Source organism: Corythoichthys intestinalis, chromosome 9 (genome assembly GCF_030265065.1).
Source record: "Corythoichthys intestinalis isolate RoL2023-P3 chromosome 9, ASM3026506v1, whole genome shotgun sequence".
In the NCBI taxonomy this organism is placed as follows: Eukaryota; Metazoa; Chordata; class Actinopteri; order Syngnathiformes; family Syngnathidae; genus Corythoichthys; species Corythoichthys intestinalis.
The window spans coordinates 20571254-20590096 of record NC_080403.1 but is presented as its reverse complement, the minus strand read 5'-3'; the positions used below and the strand labels follow the sequence as shown (position 1 = coordinate 20590096).

Sequence of the window (18843 nt, the reverse complement as noted above, 5' to 3'; positions counted from 1 at the left end):
GCGCATATTAATTTGTTCCCTTTGCACATTTAAAGCTGAAATGTTAACTCAGAGTAATATAACAGTAAATAATTTGATTAACGATCACAAAAGTTGTTTGTGGCAGCCCTAAATTTCAGTCAGCAAAGTTTCAACATAATTTACCAAAAAAAGGACAAAAAAAGTTTCTGAAACCGTACCAATTGGTAATCCAACACGACCGTCTTACCGCGTTGTTGTTGTCAAAACAGGTGGAGGGTCCTTTTCTATAGCGTGCCACTGTCATATCATCACATGGGTTTTCGTCGTTGACTGTCAAGACAATTAAGGAAAAAAGAACAGTGGTACTCTTGTATTTGTGTCAATGATTTAATAGCAGCGATGGATACACTCCTTCTCCTCTTGGGACAGCTTTTCGATATCGCAAGAGTTGCAGAGCATCTTCTCGGCCACCACAAACAACAGGTTGGTGTTGTTTATTCTCTTGGCGTGGATCAGCCTGGATAAAAGCAAAAAAATACGTTACTTTATGAAGCTGTGTCATTCTTGATTGCGTATGTGCGTGTGCGGACCTTGAGCAGTTGCCACAGTCCTGCAGCATGTTGTAGGAACTGCTCAAGTTGCTGAGGTAGTACTGAGTCTGGATCATGACACAGCTCCTCTCCTTGGAATCCAGTGCCTCGGCGTCTACTTTGTCTACAGCGACATAAAAACATACAAAACGTGGCATGGGCAAGAAGCGTCACACTCAAACTCAAAATGAAAGGAAAAGGAAATGTTGGTATTTTGTCACCCACCTGTGACAAACCAGCTGTGATACGCCAGTCCATACATGAACTGCTGAAATAATGACCTGGAGATGAGAAATGATAGGAATGTTCAACAAGAAAATGCATTTTCTGGAGAAATTGCGTAGGGATGCCATGTTATGCTAATAAGCGGATTTTAAGGGTGGGCCAGGGTGGCCAGCCCCCCCCCCCCGGTGGCCGAAAAGTGTCATTGCATGAAATTGACTTTCCTATATATACATATATAAAAGTTGTAAAGCAATAAAACTGCAACAAAAATGAATGAAATGAACAAAAAATATATATTTTTAGAATGGCTCAAAATTAATTTTCGAACAGATCATGTGACTAGCACCTTAGACAGTCATTTGCTTTTCATATGACCCCCCCCACCCCAAAAAAAATAAAATTAGAGGAGGGCAATTTTATTTTTTAAATGATTTTTTTTTTTTTTTTGATTGAAAATATTTTTTTTAATGAAGCAACTTTTTGGGGGGATTGAATGATTTAGACTCAAATGTCCTACCCATAATACGGGCCAAACACAAAAAGGATTGCTTCAAAGAAAACGTTTTCAATGAAAAATTAAGTGTTCAAATGCAAATTTTTCAATCTCAAATATTTTTTTCGCATTCAAAAATGTTTTCTGATTGAAATTTTTCTCTTTTTGATTGAAGTGATTTTTCTTTTTGAAAATCTATATATATTTTTTTGAACTTATTTTTTGATTGAATAATAAAGACAAAAACGTCCTAGCCAAAATGTGGCCCAAACACATATCAACAATACTTCAATCAAAAAAGTTGCTTCAAAAAAAAAAAAAAAAAAAAAAAAAAAAAAAAAAAAAAAATCAAGGAAAAGTAGCTTTCACATGCATTTTTTTGAGTTTCAAATTTATTTTTGCAAACACATTTTTTTTTGATTGAAGCGACTTTTTTTTTTAAATTGAATAATAAAGACATAAATCTACCTCCATATGGCTCTGCCCATGAGATACAATTTTTGACAGGGGTAACTTCACTGGCACGACACCGGTGGGCGTGCCATATTCAATGGATGACGATCTTGGCGAAAAGTATTGCCTAAGCAGCCTGATTTAGAATTCCCCTCAAGAATGATGGGAAAGAAAAAACGCTCATTGTCAACTTATTATAAATATTCTGTAAGTTAATTTTATTGCTGACACTGCGTTTCGGGGTCATCAACATGTAGTGCCCCCCCGACCCAAAAGTCAAACTCCACCTATGGTTATGCTGGTCGGTAAACTATCGTCGGTCACTTCCTGTACATTTTACACTTCCTGTTGTTTTTTACACTTCCTGTTGATGTGTACTTCACGTCCATTCATATGGCTCTTTTTATCCTTCAGCTGTGAATTTAAATTAGTTTATCACTGGCAGACGTCCAATCCATTTGAACTGACAGGGTTGGCGGAAATGAACGTTTGATCTTTCGTTGCCAGGCTCCCAGTTCAAATGGTTTGGATGTGTATTACTGTCATTGGCAGCCGATTAGGGCATTTTAGGGCATTGTTGATTTTGGGCCATCTCCTGTTGATTTTTGAGGAATTTATTCACGTCCTGTTTATTTCAGGGCATTTGCAGATCACTTCCTGTTGATTTTGGGTCACCTCCCATTGATTTTGATGCATTCTGGGGTCACTTACTGTTAATGGATTTTGGGTCACTTGCTCTTCATTTTGGTTCACTTATGTGTCACATATTCTGCATATTTTGCTGTAAGTACGGCAGAATGCATTTGCGCTCACCCACTCAAACTCTATGTAATCCAATACAAAAGTTGCATAAGAAACGGCTTACCATGCAGCTGCCGACGTCCACCATGCCAGGTTAACAAAATCTGCAATTGTGGGCTGCGGACGTGACAATGAGTGATTATAAAATTATTACATACTTGGTGGCGTTCATTTCAGTTTGGATTAAAGATTTAATAATTATACAAATATATGCTTTTAGTACCACAAAGACTCCCTTCCGTGCTGCTCCAGCCTCACTGGTAGGCATGCGCTCGCACACCGACTGGTAGTCAAATGACTGCTTGCGGTTGTAGAAGGAGTTGTTGTACAGCGCGTACATGAGGTAGGGTTCCACTTCGCTGAAGAACATGCCCACCTGTACAGGAAAATGTGAGGTCAGGAGGCAGAATAACCATCTGCGCCAGGTCAAATGCTACCTTGTTCCAGTCATCCTTCTGGTTGGACATGATCAAAAAGCCACCGTCGTCTATTAGGTAACACAGGAGGTCCTACGGGCAAACGAGCGCAGTGTCAGAGGGAGAAATGGTAAAACATAAAATAAACAGACACTCACATCGTTGTTGGCTTCGCAATCCATCTCACAGACTCTGTTGGGTCCACACTGACGCAAAAGTAGAAAAGAGATGAGGGAACAAAATGAGAGCTGAGCATGTTGACTTAATCCTATATTAAAATGCTATTACAACAGTCATTGTTGACAATTGGCGATTTTCCAAATGTGCTGTATTTCCCATGGATATTTCCATGCAGTGCCAAAACCCAACAGATTTTTAAGGTCTGTCAGCTGTTATAAGGGATTTTTGTGTGTGGAATTGAAAACGGATATCAGTTTTTCCTGTTATCCCTGCAGTTTACTAACTTAGTGTGTTGTTACCACTTGTACACATCAAGCCATATCCTATGTAAAAACATGATTTAAATATTGCAGTCATGCCTTTTTACTTTCATAATTCATTATATGTCCTTATTTGTATTTCATTATTAAAACAAGCACATACTGTCTATACAGTGTTTTTTTCTAATATATTATATATATATAAAGTTATAGTTTTGAATCCCGCACTCAAAAATGAGTTAAAAACAGCTGTCATACAAAATAAAAAAAGCAAATATAAAAAACCAATTAAAATGAAAAAATGTATAGGAAAAAAAAAAATTCAAATAATTTGAAATAAAACATTAAGAATATTATTTTATTAAAAAAAGAATTAAATTCCTCCTTTTTAATTGAAAAACATCTTTTATTTTTATTTTCAATTAATTTTCTATATTATACAGTGGCACCTTTACATACGAAGTTAATTTGTTCCGGGACCTTATTTGTAGGTCGAAATGGTTGTATGTCGAGCAGGATTTTCCCATAAGTATACATTATAAATCAATTAAATTGTTTCACAGCCCGAAAACCTACACTAAATCCTTAATACATACTGCTGGTACTATTGCAAATAGCAATTACACAGAGAAAAACAAATACATTATGAATAAAAATCGTAATAATAATATAATAATCTTAATAATAATACCTGTAATTAGGAGTGGGAACCTCTTGGTACCTCACGATACGATACGATTTGCGATACGAAGCTCATGATAACGATGATCTGACGATATGGCGATACAACGATTATCGATACAGTTGTAGAATATCCTAGAATGATTTGCTGACCAACAACTAATAAACAGAAAAACAAGCTTCTGTGAATTGGAATGAGTTTATCACTAGTAGACGTCCAATCCATTTGAAATGGGACATCCCTAACACTTCAAATGGATTGAACGTCTATAGCCGTCAGTGGCAGCCAATGCCAGGCAATGAGGTAATTTTGGGCCATTTAAGGTCATTTACCTGTTGATGTTCAGTTACTTCCTGTTGATTTTGGGGTATTTTAATGGTTACTTCCTGTTTATTTTGAGTTACAGAACAGGAAGTGACCCGGGAATCACCCAAATGAATAGGCAGGGACTCAAACTCAACAGGAAGTGACCTGTAAATGCCCTAAAATGAACTGCAAGTGACCTGTAAATGCCCTAAAAAAAAAACAGTCTAAAATGATTGGGCGTCGTTCACCGTCAATGCAGCCTTAGAGTTAACTGAGACACTATTATGGTGGAAGATTTTGGTAGCAACTTGTTGGTTCCTTTTTATTTCTTTTAGACATTGACACCTTTTTAAAACGATATCTCGATTCTTGGCTGGAGCATATCGCTAACCTTTTGGGATACAAAGTATCACGATATATCACCATTTCGATATTTTGTCACACCTCTACCTGTAATAATGTAACAAATTGGGTTGTAATGTAGCAGATGTATTTTTGCGTGGTGTACCTGAACGCACCGCGTGGCTGAGGTGTCAGTGTGAGGGAACACTTTTTACTTTCACTTTTCACGTTCAGCTGCGGCGAACAGTAGATATTTGTGTTGTACAACTTCTGAAATAAATGATTAAAAACCTGACGAACCTGGCGATTTCTTTGGTGATGTTTCAATAATAATAATAATTACCTCCTTAACTTATAAAGACTGGCGAACGGAGGAGGACCGCCGAGATCATAGACAGTCTACGGCCATATTGTTGAGCCAGTTCACGGATGCGCACCCACGCTCATATTTTTATATAATTTCACAATGGTAAGACTCACCTTTTTCCTTTTTTTCACCACCTCCACTAACATTGTTGGAACCCATGTTGATTTCTCTCTCAAGAAAATCCGCCGTGCGTCCGTCTTGCGGTAAAACAAAAAAACTGGCGCTGTCATAAATCGGCGTATTTCGAGCATGTCGTCGGATGTAGAAACAGATGCAAAGTCAAATTTTACGCCGGATGTCGAAAAGATCGTGTGTCGAGGTGATCGTATGTCAAGGTACCACTGTATCTCATCGTTTATCATTTTATGATTTAAATTTTTTTTAAAAAAGATTTTCTTATTTTTAGCTGTATTATCCACTTTAATTTTTTGTATGTTTAAAAAAAAAAAAATTTTTTAATCAATACTATTTACATGCACTTATGTATTCCTCCAATGGTTTATGTATATTTCATAACTCTTTAGCCATGTAGAGGGAGGGCTGGCAGCGGATCAACGAAGGTTTATTCGCTGCCACCCTCCCCACTTCAAATGCATAGGATGCCTACGAGTGACGGACTCAATTGAATTTGCAGCGCAACTCGCATCATCAATAGCATTGAAAGTGTTCAATGTAAATTCAGGCATCGGGGGTTAAATACTATGGTCATTGTTGCGCATATGTTTACCGCATTAGGGCCATGTCGGCTGTCTGTGTGGTTACTGGCGAGAATCTTAAACTTATCCACCCAGGCTTCGAGATCCAGTTTAACTCCGACCACTGCAAAATTGGCGAAACTGAAAGTTACTGGAATGATCTTTATACTCAAAGCCCCGTTACGTATAAACGCACCTGCCGGTTTGATGGTCTTCCCTCCAACTGTGATGTCCACCGCCGTGCTGACCAAGATCCCGATGGTGTCATTCTCCGGGATGAGCATCTCGTCTCTTGCTGCGAGTCAAACAAACAAAAAAACCTAGTGAACCAAAAGAGCAGACTTGATGTAAAATACGCCACGGGAGGATCATTCACCTGTACGATAAGGCGCTCTGAAGATGTAGCCCTTGTTGTCGAGACTGCGGCGGTAATAGCTGGCGTTAAACGGCTCGGGGTCTTCCTCCCAGCTTTCCGCAGCCCTGACATTTTAAGAGAGAGCTGTAAATCTCCCCGCTACCACAGTGCTTGTTGCTTATCGAAGTGATTAGACTTTAAAAGGGAGACATTAAAAAGCATTAAAACAACAACAACAAAGCCTTGATAAGAATGGCTCTTACTTGTTGGGAAACACTCTTGTAATTCCTCCGTCCGTGGCAGCAAATACAGCCAGAAAGCCATACCTTGTCACACAGTAACAAGAGAAGACTTTAACTCATTGACTGCCATTGCCGGCGCTAGATGTCCAATCCATTTTGACTAGAAAAAGGCTGACAGCGCATGATCGCACTGAAACATGGGCATTCACAGCCCCTTGTCAATGACAGGCAATTACTAGAAGTTAAATACTATGAAAATTAAAAAAAAAAAAAAAAAAACAAAACAAAAAAACAACTTAAAAGTCACTAGAAACTGCAGTTTCTGGAGAAATTACTCTGGGGCTTTGCTGTGGTAGATACAGATCTAAGACCCACTTAGGTTGATTCGGGGACACTTCGGAGACACGTCCTGTTGATATCAGGTCACTTCCTATTGATTTGGGGACATTTCTGGGAAACTTCCTGTTGATATCAGGTTACTTCCTGTTGATTTGGGGACATTTCTGGTGCACGTCCTGTTGATATCAGGTCACTCACTAGATTTGGGAACACAGGTTTTTTTTGTTGCTATTGAAAATGAAGGGAAAATTTGGACGTACATGGCCGTCAATGGCATCGACTTACATATGCGTCAATGGACTCCAAGTACATTGGCATCGACAAACATGGCCGTCAAGGGCATGGACGTGCATAGCCCTCATTGGCATCTGTGTCAATGCAATGTAAGTGCTATTGGAAATGAATAAGAAATTTGGACATACATGACTGTCAATGGCATCCCATTAAAAATGGATGGGACTGTTTTTGGAAAATTTGGGGGGAACGTTTTTTTTTTTTTTTCCAAATTCTGTATACAGCTTTTATGCCCCTTACCATCCTGGAATTTTTGACGTGTGAAATGTGATTTGATCAAAACATGTAAGTTGTGTTTTGAAATTGTTTTTGTTTGTTTGTTTGTTTGTTTTCCTTCCGAAAAATTCGCATTTACGGGCGAATGGAAAATTTTTCGGGGTTGCTCGAAAAACTCCCTGTGTCGAGCGTGAATTCCGGTCGTTTCGATATTTGAACGCCTTTGCAAAGCAAAGCCCCATATAAGAAGAAATGGTGACCATGTCAAAAAGAAAATATAACTATGAAATAAATCAAGATACAATATTTCTTGTTCTTTATTCACACAACAATATACATTATTTATGCTGTCCAGATAGATATGGACTTTCTGTCACGAATGTCAATCAAAAGCAAGACACTACAGAGGGTGGGTGATAGGCTCAAGGGGACCAGACATTAAAAGATAAATCCAATAAGCAAGGAAAAATGGACAGCCTATCTTTTATATTTTAATTTCCCCAGATAAAAACATGATCATCTGACACAATATTTGAGATCTACCAGCTGATTGTGATCGATGTATTTTGATGACAGACATGTTAAGACACCTCACAATTGTGCCATCTGTGCAATGTGTTGTTATCCACTCAATACTCACGTATGCAAATCTTTGGTCTTCCACACTTTGTCTACAAGCTGCCTGATGACGCCTGTGTCCAGAATCAGGTTGTGAAGGAGCAAATTGTCGCCTAAACAGCATGACACAAAAAAATGATTCGCAGAGAAACAAAATACACAACATGAATTTCAACGAGGGAAAGCCTATTGTTTAAAGACAAAAAAGAGCATTCCAGTGGGCTTGTTTTAAATTAGTTCTGGAGGTCTACTGCACAGGTGGCGATAGAATTTCAGGGTTTTGGTACGTAGGATTATGAAGAGGATTACAGTAATAATGTGTGCTGTTTTGTGTTAAATATGTTTGAGTAAAAATATTTAAGGAAGTGCGCAAAATTAATTTCACAAATGTGGCAATTATAAGGCACATTCAACTAATGTGTGGCTAAAAAAACAACATAGCTGATGGGTTTAATGCACAAATTATAGTTTTTTTGTTTTTTAACCTTTACAGGACACTCATTTAACACATTGGCTGTCATTGATCGTGCTAGACGTCCATTCTATTTTGACTGGGAGGGGTGAATGAACTAACATTCATTTGCCACTCCCAGTCAAATGGATTGGTGAATGAACTAACATTCATTTGCCCCTCCCAGTCAAAATTGATTGGACGTGTAGCACAGTCAATAGCACTGAAACATTCACAGCCAGTCTTCCTGGTTTAAATAAATTAGACGTTTACTGCCATGCTTGTGAATAACATGCAAATAGTTGAATACTATGGAAAAAAAAAAGCAAATCAACTTGAGAGTTACTTGATTGTTAAATGCTCTTAAGCAGGGGTACACAATAAAGGAATGCTTCACTGGCCTTGCTATCAAAACCACTGGCTCAGGTCAATGTGTCAGTTATTGATCCCAATAATCACAAAAAAGCACAATTTGCTTGAATAACTTTAATAACATTTTTTCAAAGGATAGATTTAATGAAAAGTGCAGCAAAACTGCAAAAACAGGAATCTAGTGCAAATAATCCTATTCAGAATCCATAATCACTCCAGTATACATAAATAAACCCAAATCGACTTCACTGTCCACTTACACATGTTTTAATGTTATCGGGAAACAAACACAAACAAAATAACTACGGCTGTCAAACTATTAAATTTTTTAATCAAGTTAATCACAGTTTAAAAATCAATTAATCATAACTAATCGCATTTCAAACCATCTCTAAAATATGCCATATTTTTCTGTAAATTATTTTTGGAATGGAAAGATATGACAAGACGGATATATACATTCAACATACAGTACATTACTGTATTTGTTTATTATAACAATAAATCCACAAGATGGTATTAACATTATTAACATTCTTTCTGTGAGAGGGATCCACGGATAGAAAGACTTGTAATTCTTAAAGGATAAATGTGAGTTTGTATATTGTGACTAAATATTGCCATCTAGTTTATTTGTTGAGCTTTCAGTAAATGATACTGTAGTGACTTAACTGTTCTGTCCAAATGCATGATGATAAGTGGTGCAACCATGACTGTGTGTGGTGGCAGCAAATTATATATATCTTCTCTGCGCTGGGAACAGGGTGTTAAGAAAAAGATCAACTCCTGTCATTCTTCCCCACGTCGCTTCCCACAATATTTCTAGTTGTTGTGGGAGAGATCTTAAAGCTTTTACCAAATAATAGCATGGCACGGCTCAAATGACTGCTTGTATCTACTTCACTCACTTAAAGCTGCCTCTTACCTCTGTATACAGTGGGGAGGACAAGTATTTGATACACTGCCAATGGGAAAACCCATTGGCAGTGTGTCAAATACTTGTTCTCCCCACTGTATAAGTAAAACAGCGGCATTATAGGTTGTTTGCGGCAATGCGTGAGTAGGTCGTGCCGCGCATGTGTTAATTGCGTTAAATATTTTAACGCGATTAATTTAAAAAATTAATTACTGCCCGTTAACGTGATAAATTTGACAGCCCTAAAAAAATTTTCTTGGGCGCTCTCGGGGGAGGCGGGCCAGTGGGGGAGCCCTGTGCCTGGGCGGACATGTCTAAACCTTACCAACCTCTGAAAGTCTCCCCCAACTCAGTTTTTGTGGCAACAATTAAGGATGACTATGGCAATTATGGCTAACGGTTTTCAATCTAGACCGTCGTTCTGACGATTATTATGTTCTTCCTTGTCATGTGGATGAATTATCATGTTATTTTCATACCATAGGTTTCATACTTGTCAGGTTTTCTCTAATTTAATTGTCTGCATATGTGGGCATTGATCTGCACACCTCACAATAAATCTCGCTTTTTGTCTCATCGTAGCCGAGCCAATTCCAGCGGTCTCGCCGGTGCTCACTGGTGCTGAAACTTTCTCTCCCTTTTCTTTTCATATTGGATTTCGCTTTCCTAAACTCCTCTGGTGACTTTCTCTTTCTTGAGTGGTCTTTTTTCCCCCCGGTGCTTGGCCAGGTGCTGGGGGTTTCAGAAACATGTCATCTTGTAGTATAACGTTAGGTGGGTACTGAGAAACTGACAGTCAATCAGCAGCAGTAATCAGGTTACGCGCATTCACGCGGGAGTGAGCAAGGTGTGTTTACACTCCATGGAGGTTAATGGCTGGCTGCATGTCTTTGATCGGGGTGGCGTAACGTTGTCAAAACACGGAACATCAGAAATAAGATTTTTTTTTTTTTTTTTAATCGACACAGTATATCCAGTGGTTGGAGCATTCTGGTGTCCCTGATAGTTGGGCCATTTATATAGTCGATCCCTGTTAAGTGTCAAGTTTTGAATAACTATGCACTGACAGGGTTAATTCATGTTTTCAATGTACACTTAAGCAAATTTTTCAGGTGAGAAATACCAATTTGATACTGAAATAATAAGTGGAATCAAACTAACATTGCTTGGAGTCGGGGGTCACTTTCTCCATGAGGGCAATGAAGTTGAGCAAGAATTCGGTGTTGTTGCTCGACAACTCCAGATCGTTGCAGTATTCCCTGAGGAGCAGAAAAATTCAAGACTGCTTACACCTGCTTGACGTGTTAGTCCTAAGACAAATCATGCAGCATTACAGCATAGGCAGCATGCACGGAGGATTGTACTTGGGTACACCGACGGTGAACTCTGATAATGAAAACGGCACAATGTGACACACACACACAAACACACAACGAATAAAAGCACTCCTGGATGAGGTGTGGCATAATCATGACAACAAGGAGCGTTCCATACAAGGCTACCTGGGAGCAATGAATATATGTCCTTCAGATTCAAAACTGTTTGGCAGCAGTGACTCAAAATCTGCAACAGAAAGGGGGAAGATTACCCGGGAAGGGGGTTACGGGGGCCGGGGAATTGGGGGACTTGCAGCTGTTGGGGAGGGGTGGACACAATGGGACTTTTACCGTAGCACAGCGTTGAGGAATCATGGGAAACACTAGCGTTAGCCAATATGACACTTCAAATACAACCTGACCTTAAGGGATGATCTTTGATTTATGTTTTGTTTTTTTTCTTTCAAATATTGATTTGTCACTGAGGGATCAATCCATCAAGTTTGGGACGTCTGAGAAGTGACTTGGCGTGGCATCAGGAAGCGACTTCTCAGACCCACACTGTATAAAAAAAAAGGTCAGGTAGGTATCAACGTGGCCAACTGTTGCAAGGGTCCTGATGGAGGTGGTCGCCCCTCAGATTGCCAGGGCAGGGGGCTCAAGGAGACGCATAATCACAGGAGATGCATTGCATTGTGAAGGGCATGTAGAGGGGCAACACTGACTAAAGTCAAACAATTCAATCTCATTGTCTCACTGGAGGTTTCGATCTACCAATGAGGTGCCCAGGTAGTCTCCGCCCACAATGCCGTGCACCATCCAAGGTCTAGGTTTGCTTAGGAAGCTTTGAACCATGCGTCTGGCCGTCTGAGGGGAGAGTAAAGGGTGTGGCACAGGAGGTGAGGGGGACAAGCTGATGGAGACAGGATTGTAGAAAGGGACAAGACAGGAGATCAGCTGCACTGAGCTGATACCTGAGGGGGACCTGAAGTGGAGCTGGACAAAGCTTGGCCCTATGTCACAGTACGTGTTTCTAAACTTTGTAACGACACTGTCAGTCTTGATCCACATAAAAATGCAGACCACATAATTTCTTTCGACTTTTCATTTTGGTATACTAATTACTTCCCTAATACGTGACACACATTATTACTAGGATGAACCCTTTCATGCACGACTTTTGACGATTTTTTTTCTTCTTATATATTTTCATTACACTCATACAGGACAGAAGTCTCAAACTTGTTATTTGACCGTCAATTGTAGTATTAGTGGTGCCCGCGCTTATTTTGACATGAGCAATAAAAAAAAAAAAATCTATAAATATTTTTACATTAAGTGAATACACTCATTGAAGGTTTGTTCATTTGCTGCTACCCTCTCACTTCTAATGAATTGGACGTCTTCTGGTGATCAACCCATTTAAATTCACAGCAGACAAATGGATATCTATTATCATCTTGGGAAGGGTGAAAAGCGCTCCTTTTTTTTAACGGTGGCATGCATAGCTGGTGGCCATATATTCACCAAGATACACTAGTTTTCAGATATTTCAAGGTCCACAAAATCTAACAATTTCTCGAGGCCTTTCACACTGTAATAACCTTACCTACTTGGTAATGGACCTTATCAGATAGTGCCGTGTATTTAATAAATAAAGCTGGGCGAGTTAACTCACATATTAATTAACACAGTTATTACACAATTATTAGAACTGTCCATGAACTAATATATATATATTAATATATATTAATATTTCATTAATATGACTGTACATTTTAAAATAATAGTGTGTTAAATACTATTTTTTAATTCATTATAATACAGAATGCGATTAATCGCCATTAGTCTCACAGCAAACTATTTTGATTTTGTTTTAACTCATTGTCTCCCACGGAATTATTGGTTTATTGTCACCAGTAGATGCCCAATATATTTGAACTGGAAGGGATGACAACGAATGAACATTCTTTCATTCACTGTTAGCCCTTCCATTTCAATGGATTGGACATCTGTCATCATCAATGGCCGCTAATTATTTGATAGAGATTATTTTTTAATAATATGGCTGTACATTTAAAACAACCCAAGGTAACTTTTCAACCTTTATAAAGTATTTTCATAACATTTGTGATGATGTGTCGCCTAACAACTAGTTAAATGACACCTCTTTTGTATCTTGAGGGGGTCTCTATTGCTTTAACAAGCACAACTTAACTTGGAGGAGGGTGGCAGGAACCCTGCCACACAAAAAAACTACAAATGGGCTGATACGGTACAAAACCAAACATTTCTTATGTTTTTTTTGGATTCATTAGCTTATTACTATTCATCCTGCACGCAGCCGCTGGAAGCAGAAATGTCATTTAATTCATCTGCAGGCGACTGGGAGATCAGAATTTTTCGACACTGCGTGCTTGTCCTCATGGGAAACGCAGTTTTCCTTAAGGCAAAACACTACCGCTTTTGTCCACCAGCGTTGCTAAAATCAATCAAAACTGAAAAGTTACCTATTGTTGCTTTAAAATAAAAGTATGCTGAGTACTACAGTTGAATTCATTATTATATAAAATGTAATTAATCACAATTAATCTCAGAGTTAATCATTTTAACTGCGTATTAACTCATTGTCTCCCACTGAATGATCGCTAGTACGTCCAATCATTTTGAACTGGAAGGGCTGGTAGCACGTGAACACCTCCCACTTAAAATAGATTGGACGTTCATTACTACCATCGGTAGATAATAATTTAATATCGATTATACTTTCCTAAATTAGCAGTATTTAAAATAAAAGTGTGCCAATTACTACTTTGGAATTCAATTTTATACAAAATGCTATTAATCTAAATTAATTGTTCACGATTAAAAATTAGTAACCATTGCCCAGCCCTTACTGTAACAATGACTTATGACTAGAAATGATTGAGATCAACAAATGATCTAGCTGTTGTATTGCTAATTCCTAAACCTTGATGTAAGAATGAACATTAACAGATTAGCGGGACGGTAATAAATAGATATGCAAGAGAAGAGAGGATGCAAAGAAGAGCTGAAAGACAGGAGGAAAGAAGCCATCCAGGGAAGGAACATGAACATCCGCAATTCCTTTTGTGTGTGTCTGCAGCAGAGGTGTACTGCGCTTTTATCATCATGTCGGACAGAGTGAGGTTAAAAGTAGGAGAAGGTGGTCCTGGAGGAAAAGACCGGCAGGGCCAGAGGCAGGCAGGCAAGGGAATCTGGGGTTAGGATGGAGTCGGGAAGGAAGTGGTGGTGGGATTCAGGATGAAGCGGTAGGCAGGAGAAGAAGTAGGAGGAGGAAGTCGAGGTACAGGGAACATGGACCAAGATGGAGTATACTTGCCATGGATGTATGACACTGTGTGGATCCATCATAGAAGGAGCAAGAAAAGAAACAGGGGGTCGGGTAGGAAGGGGTTTTGGGGTGGAGGAAGGGTCACAGACAATATTTTATTCAATTTATTGTTTGAATAAAAATATTGTGTCCTTGAAAAAAAAAAAAAAAGAAACTACTGAATTCAAAGGAGACAAGAAAAGCGGGATACACACATCGGTGCGAATTTAACATCTACGATCAAAGTCGGTAATGATAACCAATAAATGATAATTATTGGATGTCTCAAATTATCTTGATCGATTTTCTTGTGGTGTAGGGGTATTTTAAGAGTGATTTTTATTTTTCCTGATCTGCTTGGAAAACGTCCAAAGAAAACATTTTTTACAATCGCAATGCCTTGCCATTTAAGAAGCGACTTAAAAGATGAAGAGTTTGGCGCTTATCAGCTTTAAGAAAATTTCTTGTTCTACTGCTACTTTGCATGCACATATTGACAATCGGTCAAAATTTTAGACTTTTCGCTCCCGTGTGGTCAAAGTAAAGGTGGTATAATGAAAACGTCCAGATTATTGGATGTTTCTGTAAGATTATCCTAACCGATTGTCCTGTGGTGTGGCATATGTCCAGGCTAATTTGTCAACCAAGTTTTTAGGCAGGGGTGAAAGCGGGCCGGAACTTTGTTCCGGCATGAGTTTCGGAGCAGGAACACCGTTCCGGCATACGATGCTTTGATCCAGAATATATGACGGCAACAGTCAAAACCCTATGTAAAAAAACAAAACAAAAACCTGCCAGTCTGCCACACACGCATCTCATCTCCAAGAAAAAAAAACAATCTACCAACGTTAGATTTACATATACAAGTGTTCAGAACAAGCAAAATAAAGTGGTTGTGTAACGTCTTCCGTTTCTACCGCTATTTATTATTTATTTATTCCATGGACAGCACGGAGCTACCCCTGCTGCTGCAGTTAACAGAGTCTGACGAGTCAACTCACTGCCTTGGACTCAGGTGTCTGTTCAATTGGCTGACATACTTGTGTTGTCTATCTTAATGTTTTAAGTATACGAGGCTTTGTAATCACGCTGACTTCTTTAATAAACACTTTTGGTTTAAATAGCGCCAGTTTCACAGTAGAGACTGAACTTCCTTCAACGTAACATCATGTGACTCAATGAGTAATCACACTGCATGCTGTGTAGTGTAGTTATCTCCTTACACCACAATGCCGACATGTGATCAGCAGAGATAGTTAGCTCTGATTGGTTTAAATGCACATGTTTTCTGGATCAGGAAAAAAAAGAATCAAAAAAAGATTATTTCTTTAAGAGAAAGGAAGGAGTTGAAGAGTCCTATTTATTTTATCGATGCATGATTTATTTAGGCTTGTCAAGTGTCAACATAAATTTTCACTGAAGGTAAAAGAACTATGAGTGAACATGTGTGGAACTATGTACTTCGCAAAAACAGGTGAAATAACTAAAAACACGTATGAAAATGAATAATATTCTTGTATCTTCAAAGTAGCTTCCCTTTGCTTTGATTACTTTTTTCTTTTTACTCTTGCCATTCTCTTGAGGAGCTTTAAGAGGGATTCACCTACAATGGTTTTTTACTTCACTGGTATGCCTTTCCAGAGTTTAGTGGAATTTATTGCTTTATCAGTGGAGTTAGGACCTTCATCTGTGTTGCACTAAATGAGGTGTGTCCAAAGTTTTGGCCTGTACTGTATGTTACTTATATCTTTATTATAAAAAAGAAACAAAACAACAACAACATAAAAAACAAAACAAAACAAAAAACACGAAAGGTAACGTTTCCATTAGCTTCAATTTTAATGTGCATCCAATATTCTGAAGTAGTTAAACTTGACGTTTTGCATTTAGGAAATATGGGGAAAAATAGGAGATGGAGGTTTTTGCTTACTGCAATTTTTATTTAACTTTTATTTTGCAAATCACTGAAAATTTCAGTGGCTTTCAGAGGTTTGTTCCCCCCCCACACACACACACAAAAAACAGAAAAAAAATTCTAGCTCTGTGGCGACCTACAGTTCAGAAAGTTCCGGCAAGAAATTCTAGCCACTTTCACCCCTGATTTTAGGCGAAAAAGGTTCAGGGCTAAAAATTGTAATTGTAAATTTGTAAAATTTATGATAGGAAATCTAGTTGTCATGTCTTTGTACTACAAAACACTTGTTCAGTGGAGCTCCAGAAATGTGTTTTTTAAAGTACTTTTTAATACAATAAAACTACTTTTAAAAAATCTATATGCGTGTACCCCGCTTAAAAGAAATAGAGACCAAACATCTTATTTGCTGGAGCAAATGAGAAAAACGGAAAAATAAGACAATTATTGTGGAAAATAATCAAGAGGAAGTACAACAAAGAAATAATGAAATAGACAACAATGTGTCCCCATTTGGACCTACAAAAACCCAAACTCCCACACATGAGCAGCCCACGGGCCATGTGGGAGTTTATGTGCTGAATGATTCCAAAGCTTACACGCAGTACACAGAGTCACACATACGACAGAAGGGAAAGAAAATCATAGTAAACATCATAAGGAGGTGAAAAGCATGCGTGTTTTCACAGATTCGCCCCCAAACAACACTGGAACACATACGCTTCAGAATCATTTCTCGGTGGAGAAGAGGCGAGAGCATTTGGCAAAGAAATAATAATAAAAAAAAAAAATAATAGTACAAAGTCACCATTATTTTCACCAGTGTCACATAGCTTTCACCTTTCTGACTATTTCAGTTTGTTTTTTTCTTCAGCCGGAGCGAAGAAAAAACATCACCGTTTTTTAAAAATTTCTTTTTACAGCACAGCATGGGGACGGGAGAAGGAAGGAGGAGGGAGGGGGGAATACTCAGATTGGATCCAGCCTATCAAGGAGGAGGAGGAAGACGAGGAGGGAGAGAAAAGCGAGCCGCTCGTTCTCTAAGATGATGTTGGAATTAAGACCGACGCATACGAGAGAAAGGGGGAAGAGAGAGAAGAAGAAAGAGACAGAAGGTGGTCCGCTGTTGGTGGTTAGCGACTACTTACATTGCACCTGCAGGATCTGGTCACTAAGATTGGCTTTGATATGGCTCTCACTATAAGTGGGCAGTACCAACCCTAGACTGAAATAGTTAGGCAGATGTACAAACATTAGAGACAGTGTATTGATAAATGTATTCAAACATTTGACTATCATTTCATCTACTTTAAAAATGCAGTTCAAATAGCCTATAGCAAAATTAGCATTCTACTCTTTTCATCTACTTTAAAAATGCAGTTCAAATAGCCTATAGCAAAATTAGCATTCTACTCTCTTACACACTAAACGCAAATAGGTCCACTAATCACCTGTGTATGTGTTATATGAAGCAGAAAATTAACTCAGTGTTACCCTATTAGAAAATTTAAAATACGGTTAACTCATTATCACGCCTATCACCGTCAATGGCAGTGAATTACTCAGAAACTATATTTTAGAGTGAAGTGGGTTATCTTTGTTACGTTTAATATGATGTTTGGACTAAAGGTGTAGAACACAAGGCCAGATTTGGCTAGCAAAATTCATTTTCTGTGGCCCGTGAAATTAAATAATGTGCATTGACTACGTGTTTGTCTCTGAAATAAAATTCAAATACAATTCATGAGTCAGAGAATGTTAACTGTTTTTTTAAAAAATTTCTTTAAAAAAATTAAATAATCTCCTTTTCTTTATGGGTTTTCCCTTCAGGGGTTGCCACAGCAAATCAGTTGACTCCATCTAACCTTGACTTCTGCCTCCTCTGCTCTCACACCTACTACCTTCATGGCCTTTTTAAAGGGCAGGTGAACACTTCATTAGCGTTTTAATCGGTTGAAGTGCGTACAACAGGATAAAAAAAGTCTTAAATAGCATTATTATGTGAATTAGAATCATATTTTGAGACGATTCGACTATATACAACAATTTGGCAAAGCGCAGATGACGAGAAATTAGTGTTTTAATCCGTCGTCTAGCCACGCCTACCATTATAGGGCTTTAGCAACAGGTGGATGACGTCAGCTGGAGAATGGTTTCATCTGATTTAGAATGCAGCCCATTGAGGGGGTATTATTCATAACGAGGAAAATGTGACGAAGAGAGCCGCAAAATGTCATTGTTTCAGTCTCTCTACTCCAATATTGTTTTTATTGAAGTATTTTTCCCAATTGCTAAATAAATGGTATGGTCATGACAAATAAAAATCTTGTGCTAAATGGAATATGAAATAATAAAAATGCATTTACTCAGTACGACATGGCAAAATTACTCCATAATGGTCAGAACTGTCGACTTCACCTTTACTGTCGCACCTCGCGAACGCTATATTATGCTTGCATGGCACAGCCAGACTATTCCCCCTGTATTTTTCAAACACTGTGAAATAGTCTGGGACCCGCCCCATTAATGGTGTCTCGAGCGAGGTACAAAATCAATCGTCCAATCAGATTTGTTTATTTGCGTGACGTGTTCTTAACGAACACGAGTAACGTCACTCTTGCGCGCCGAAAGTCGTGTCTACAACAACTCAGATGGCGAACGGTAGAGCCGAGAATATGTTCCAATC

At 38.5% G+C, this 18843-nt stretch overlaps 1 protein-coding gene across 3 annotated transcripts in view; it reads right to left on the bottom strand.

Annotated features, from left to right (window-relative positions):
- Positions 1-18843, bottom strand: part of cacna2d2a (calcium channel, voltage-dependent, alpha 2/delta subunit 2a) — a 348071-nt gene that overhangs the window by 7672 nt on the left and 321556 nt on the right. For 2 of the 3 annotated variants that reach the window (XM_057845730.1, XM_057845732.1), the window contains 17 exons: positions 17306-17382; positions 14255-14269; positions 11077-11137; positions 10736-10833; positions 7858-7948; positions 6390-6452; positions 6148-6251; positions 5968-6066; positions 5804-5895; positions 3098-3145; positions 2961-3032; positions 2747-2899; positions 2588-2640; positions 777-832; positions 552-675; positions 369-478; positions 209-291 (listed from right to left, as the gene is read on the bottom strand). In XM_057845730.1, the coding sequence (XP_057701713.1) occupies positions 209-291; positions 369-478; positions 552-675; positions 777-832; positions 2588-2640; positions 2747-2899; positions 2961-3032; positions 3098-3145; positions 5804-5895; positions 5968-6066; positions 6148-6251; positions 6390-6452; positions 7858-7948; positions 10736-10833; positions 11077-11137; positions 14255-14269; positions 17306-17382 (1399 nt within the window). The remainder of the gene's footprint in view (positions 1-208; positions 292-368; positions 479-551; positions 676-776; positions 833-2587; positions 2641-2746; positions 2900-2960; positions 3033-3097; positions 3146-5803; positions 5896-5967; positions 6067-6147; positions 6252-6389; positions 6453-7857; positions 7949-10735; positions 10834-11076; positions 11138-14254; positions 14270-17305; positions 17383-18843) is intronic. The other variant, XM_057845731.1, reaches the window with a different exon arrangement.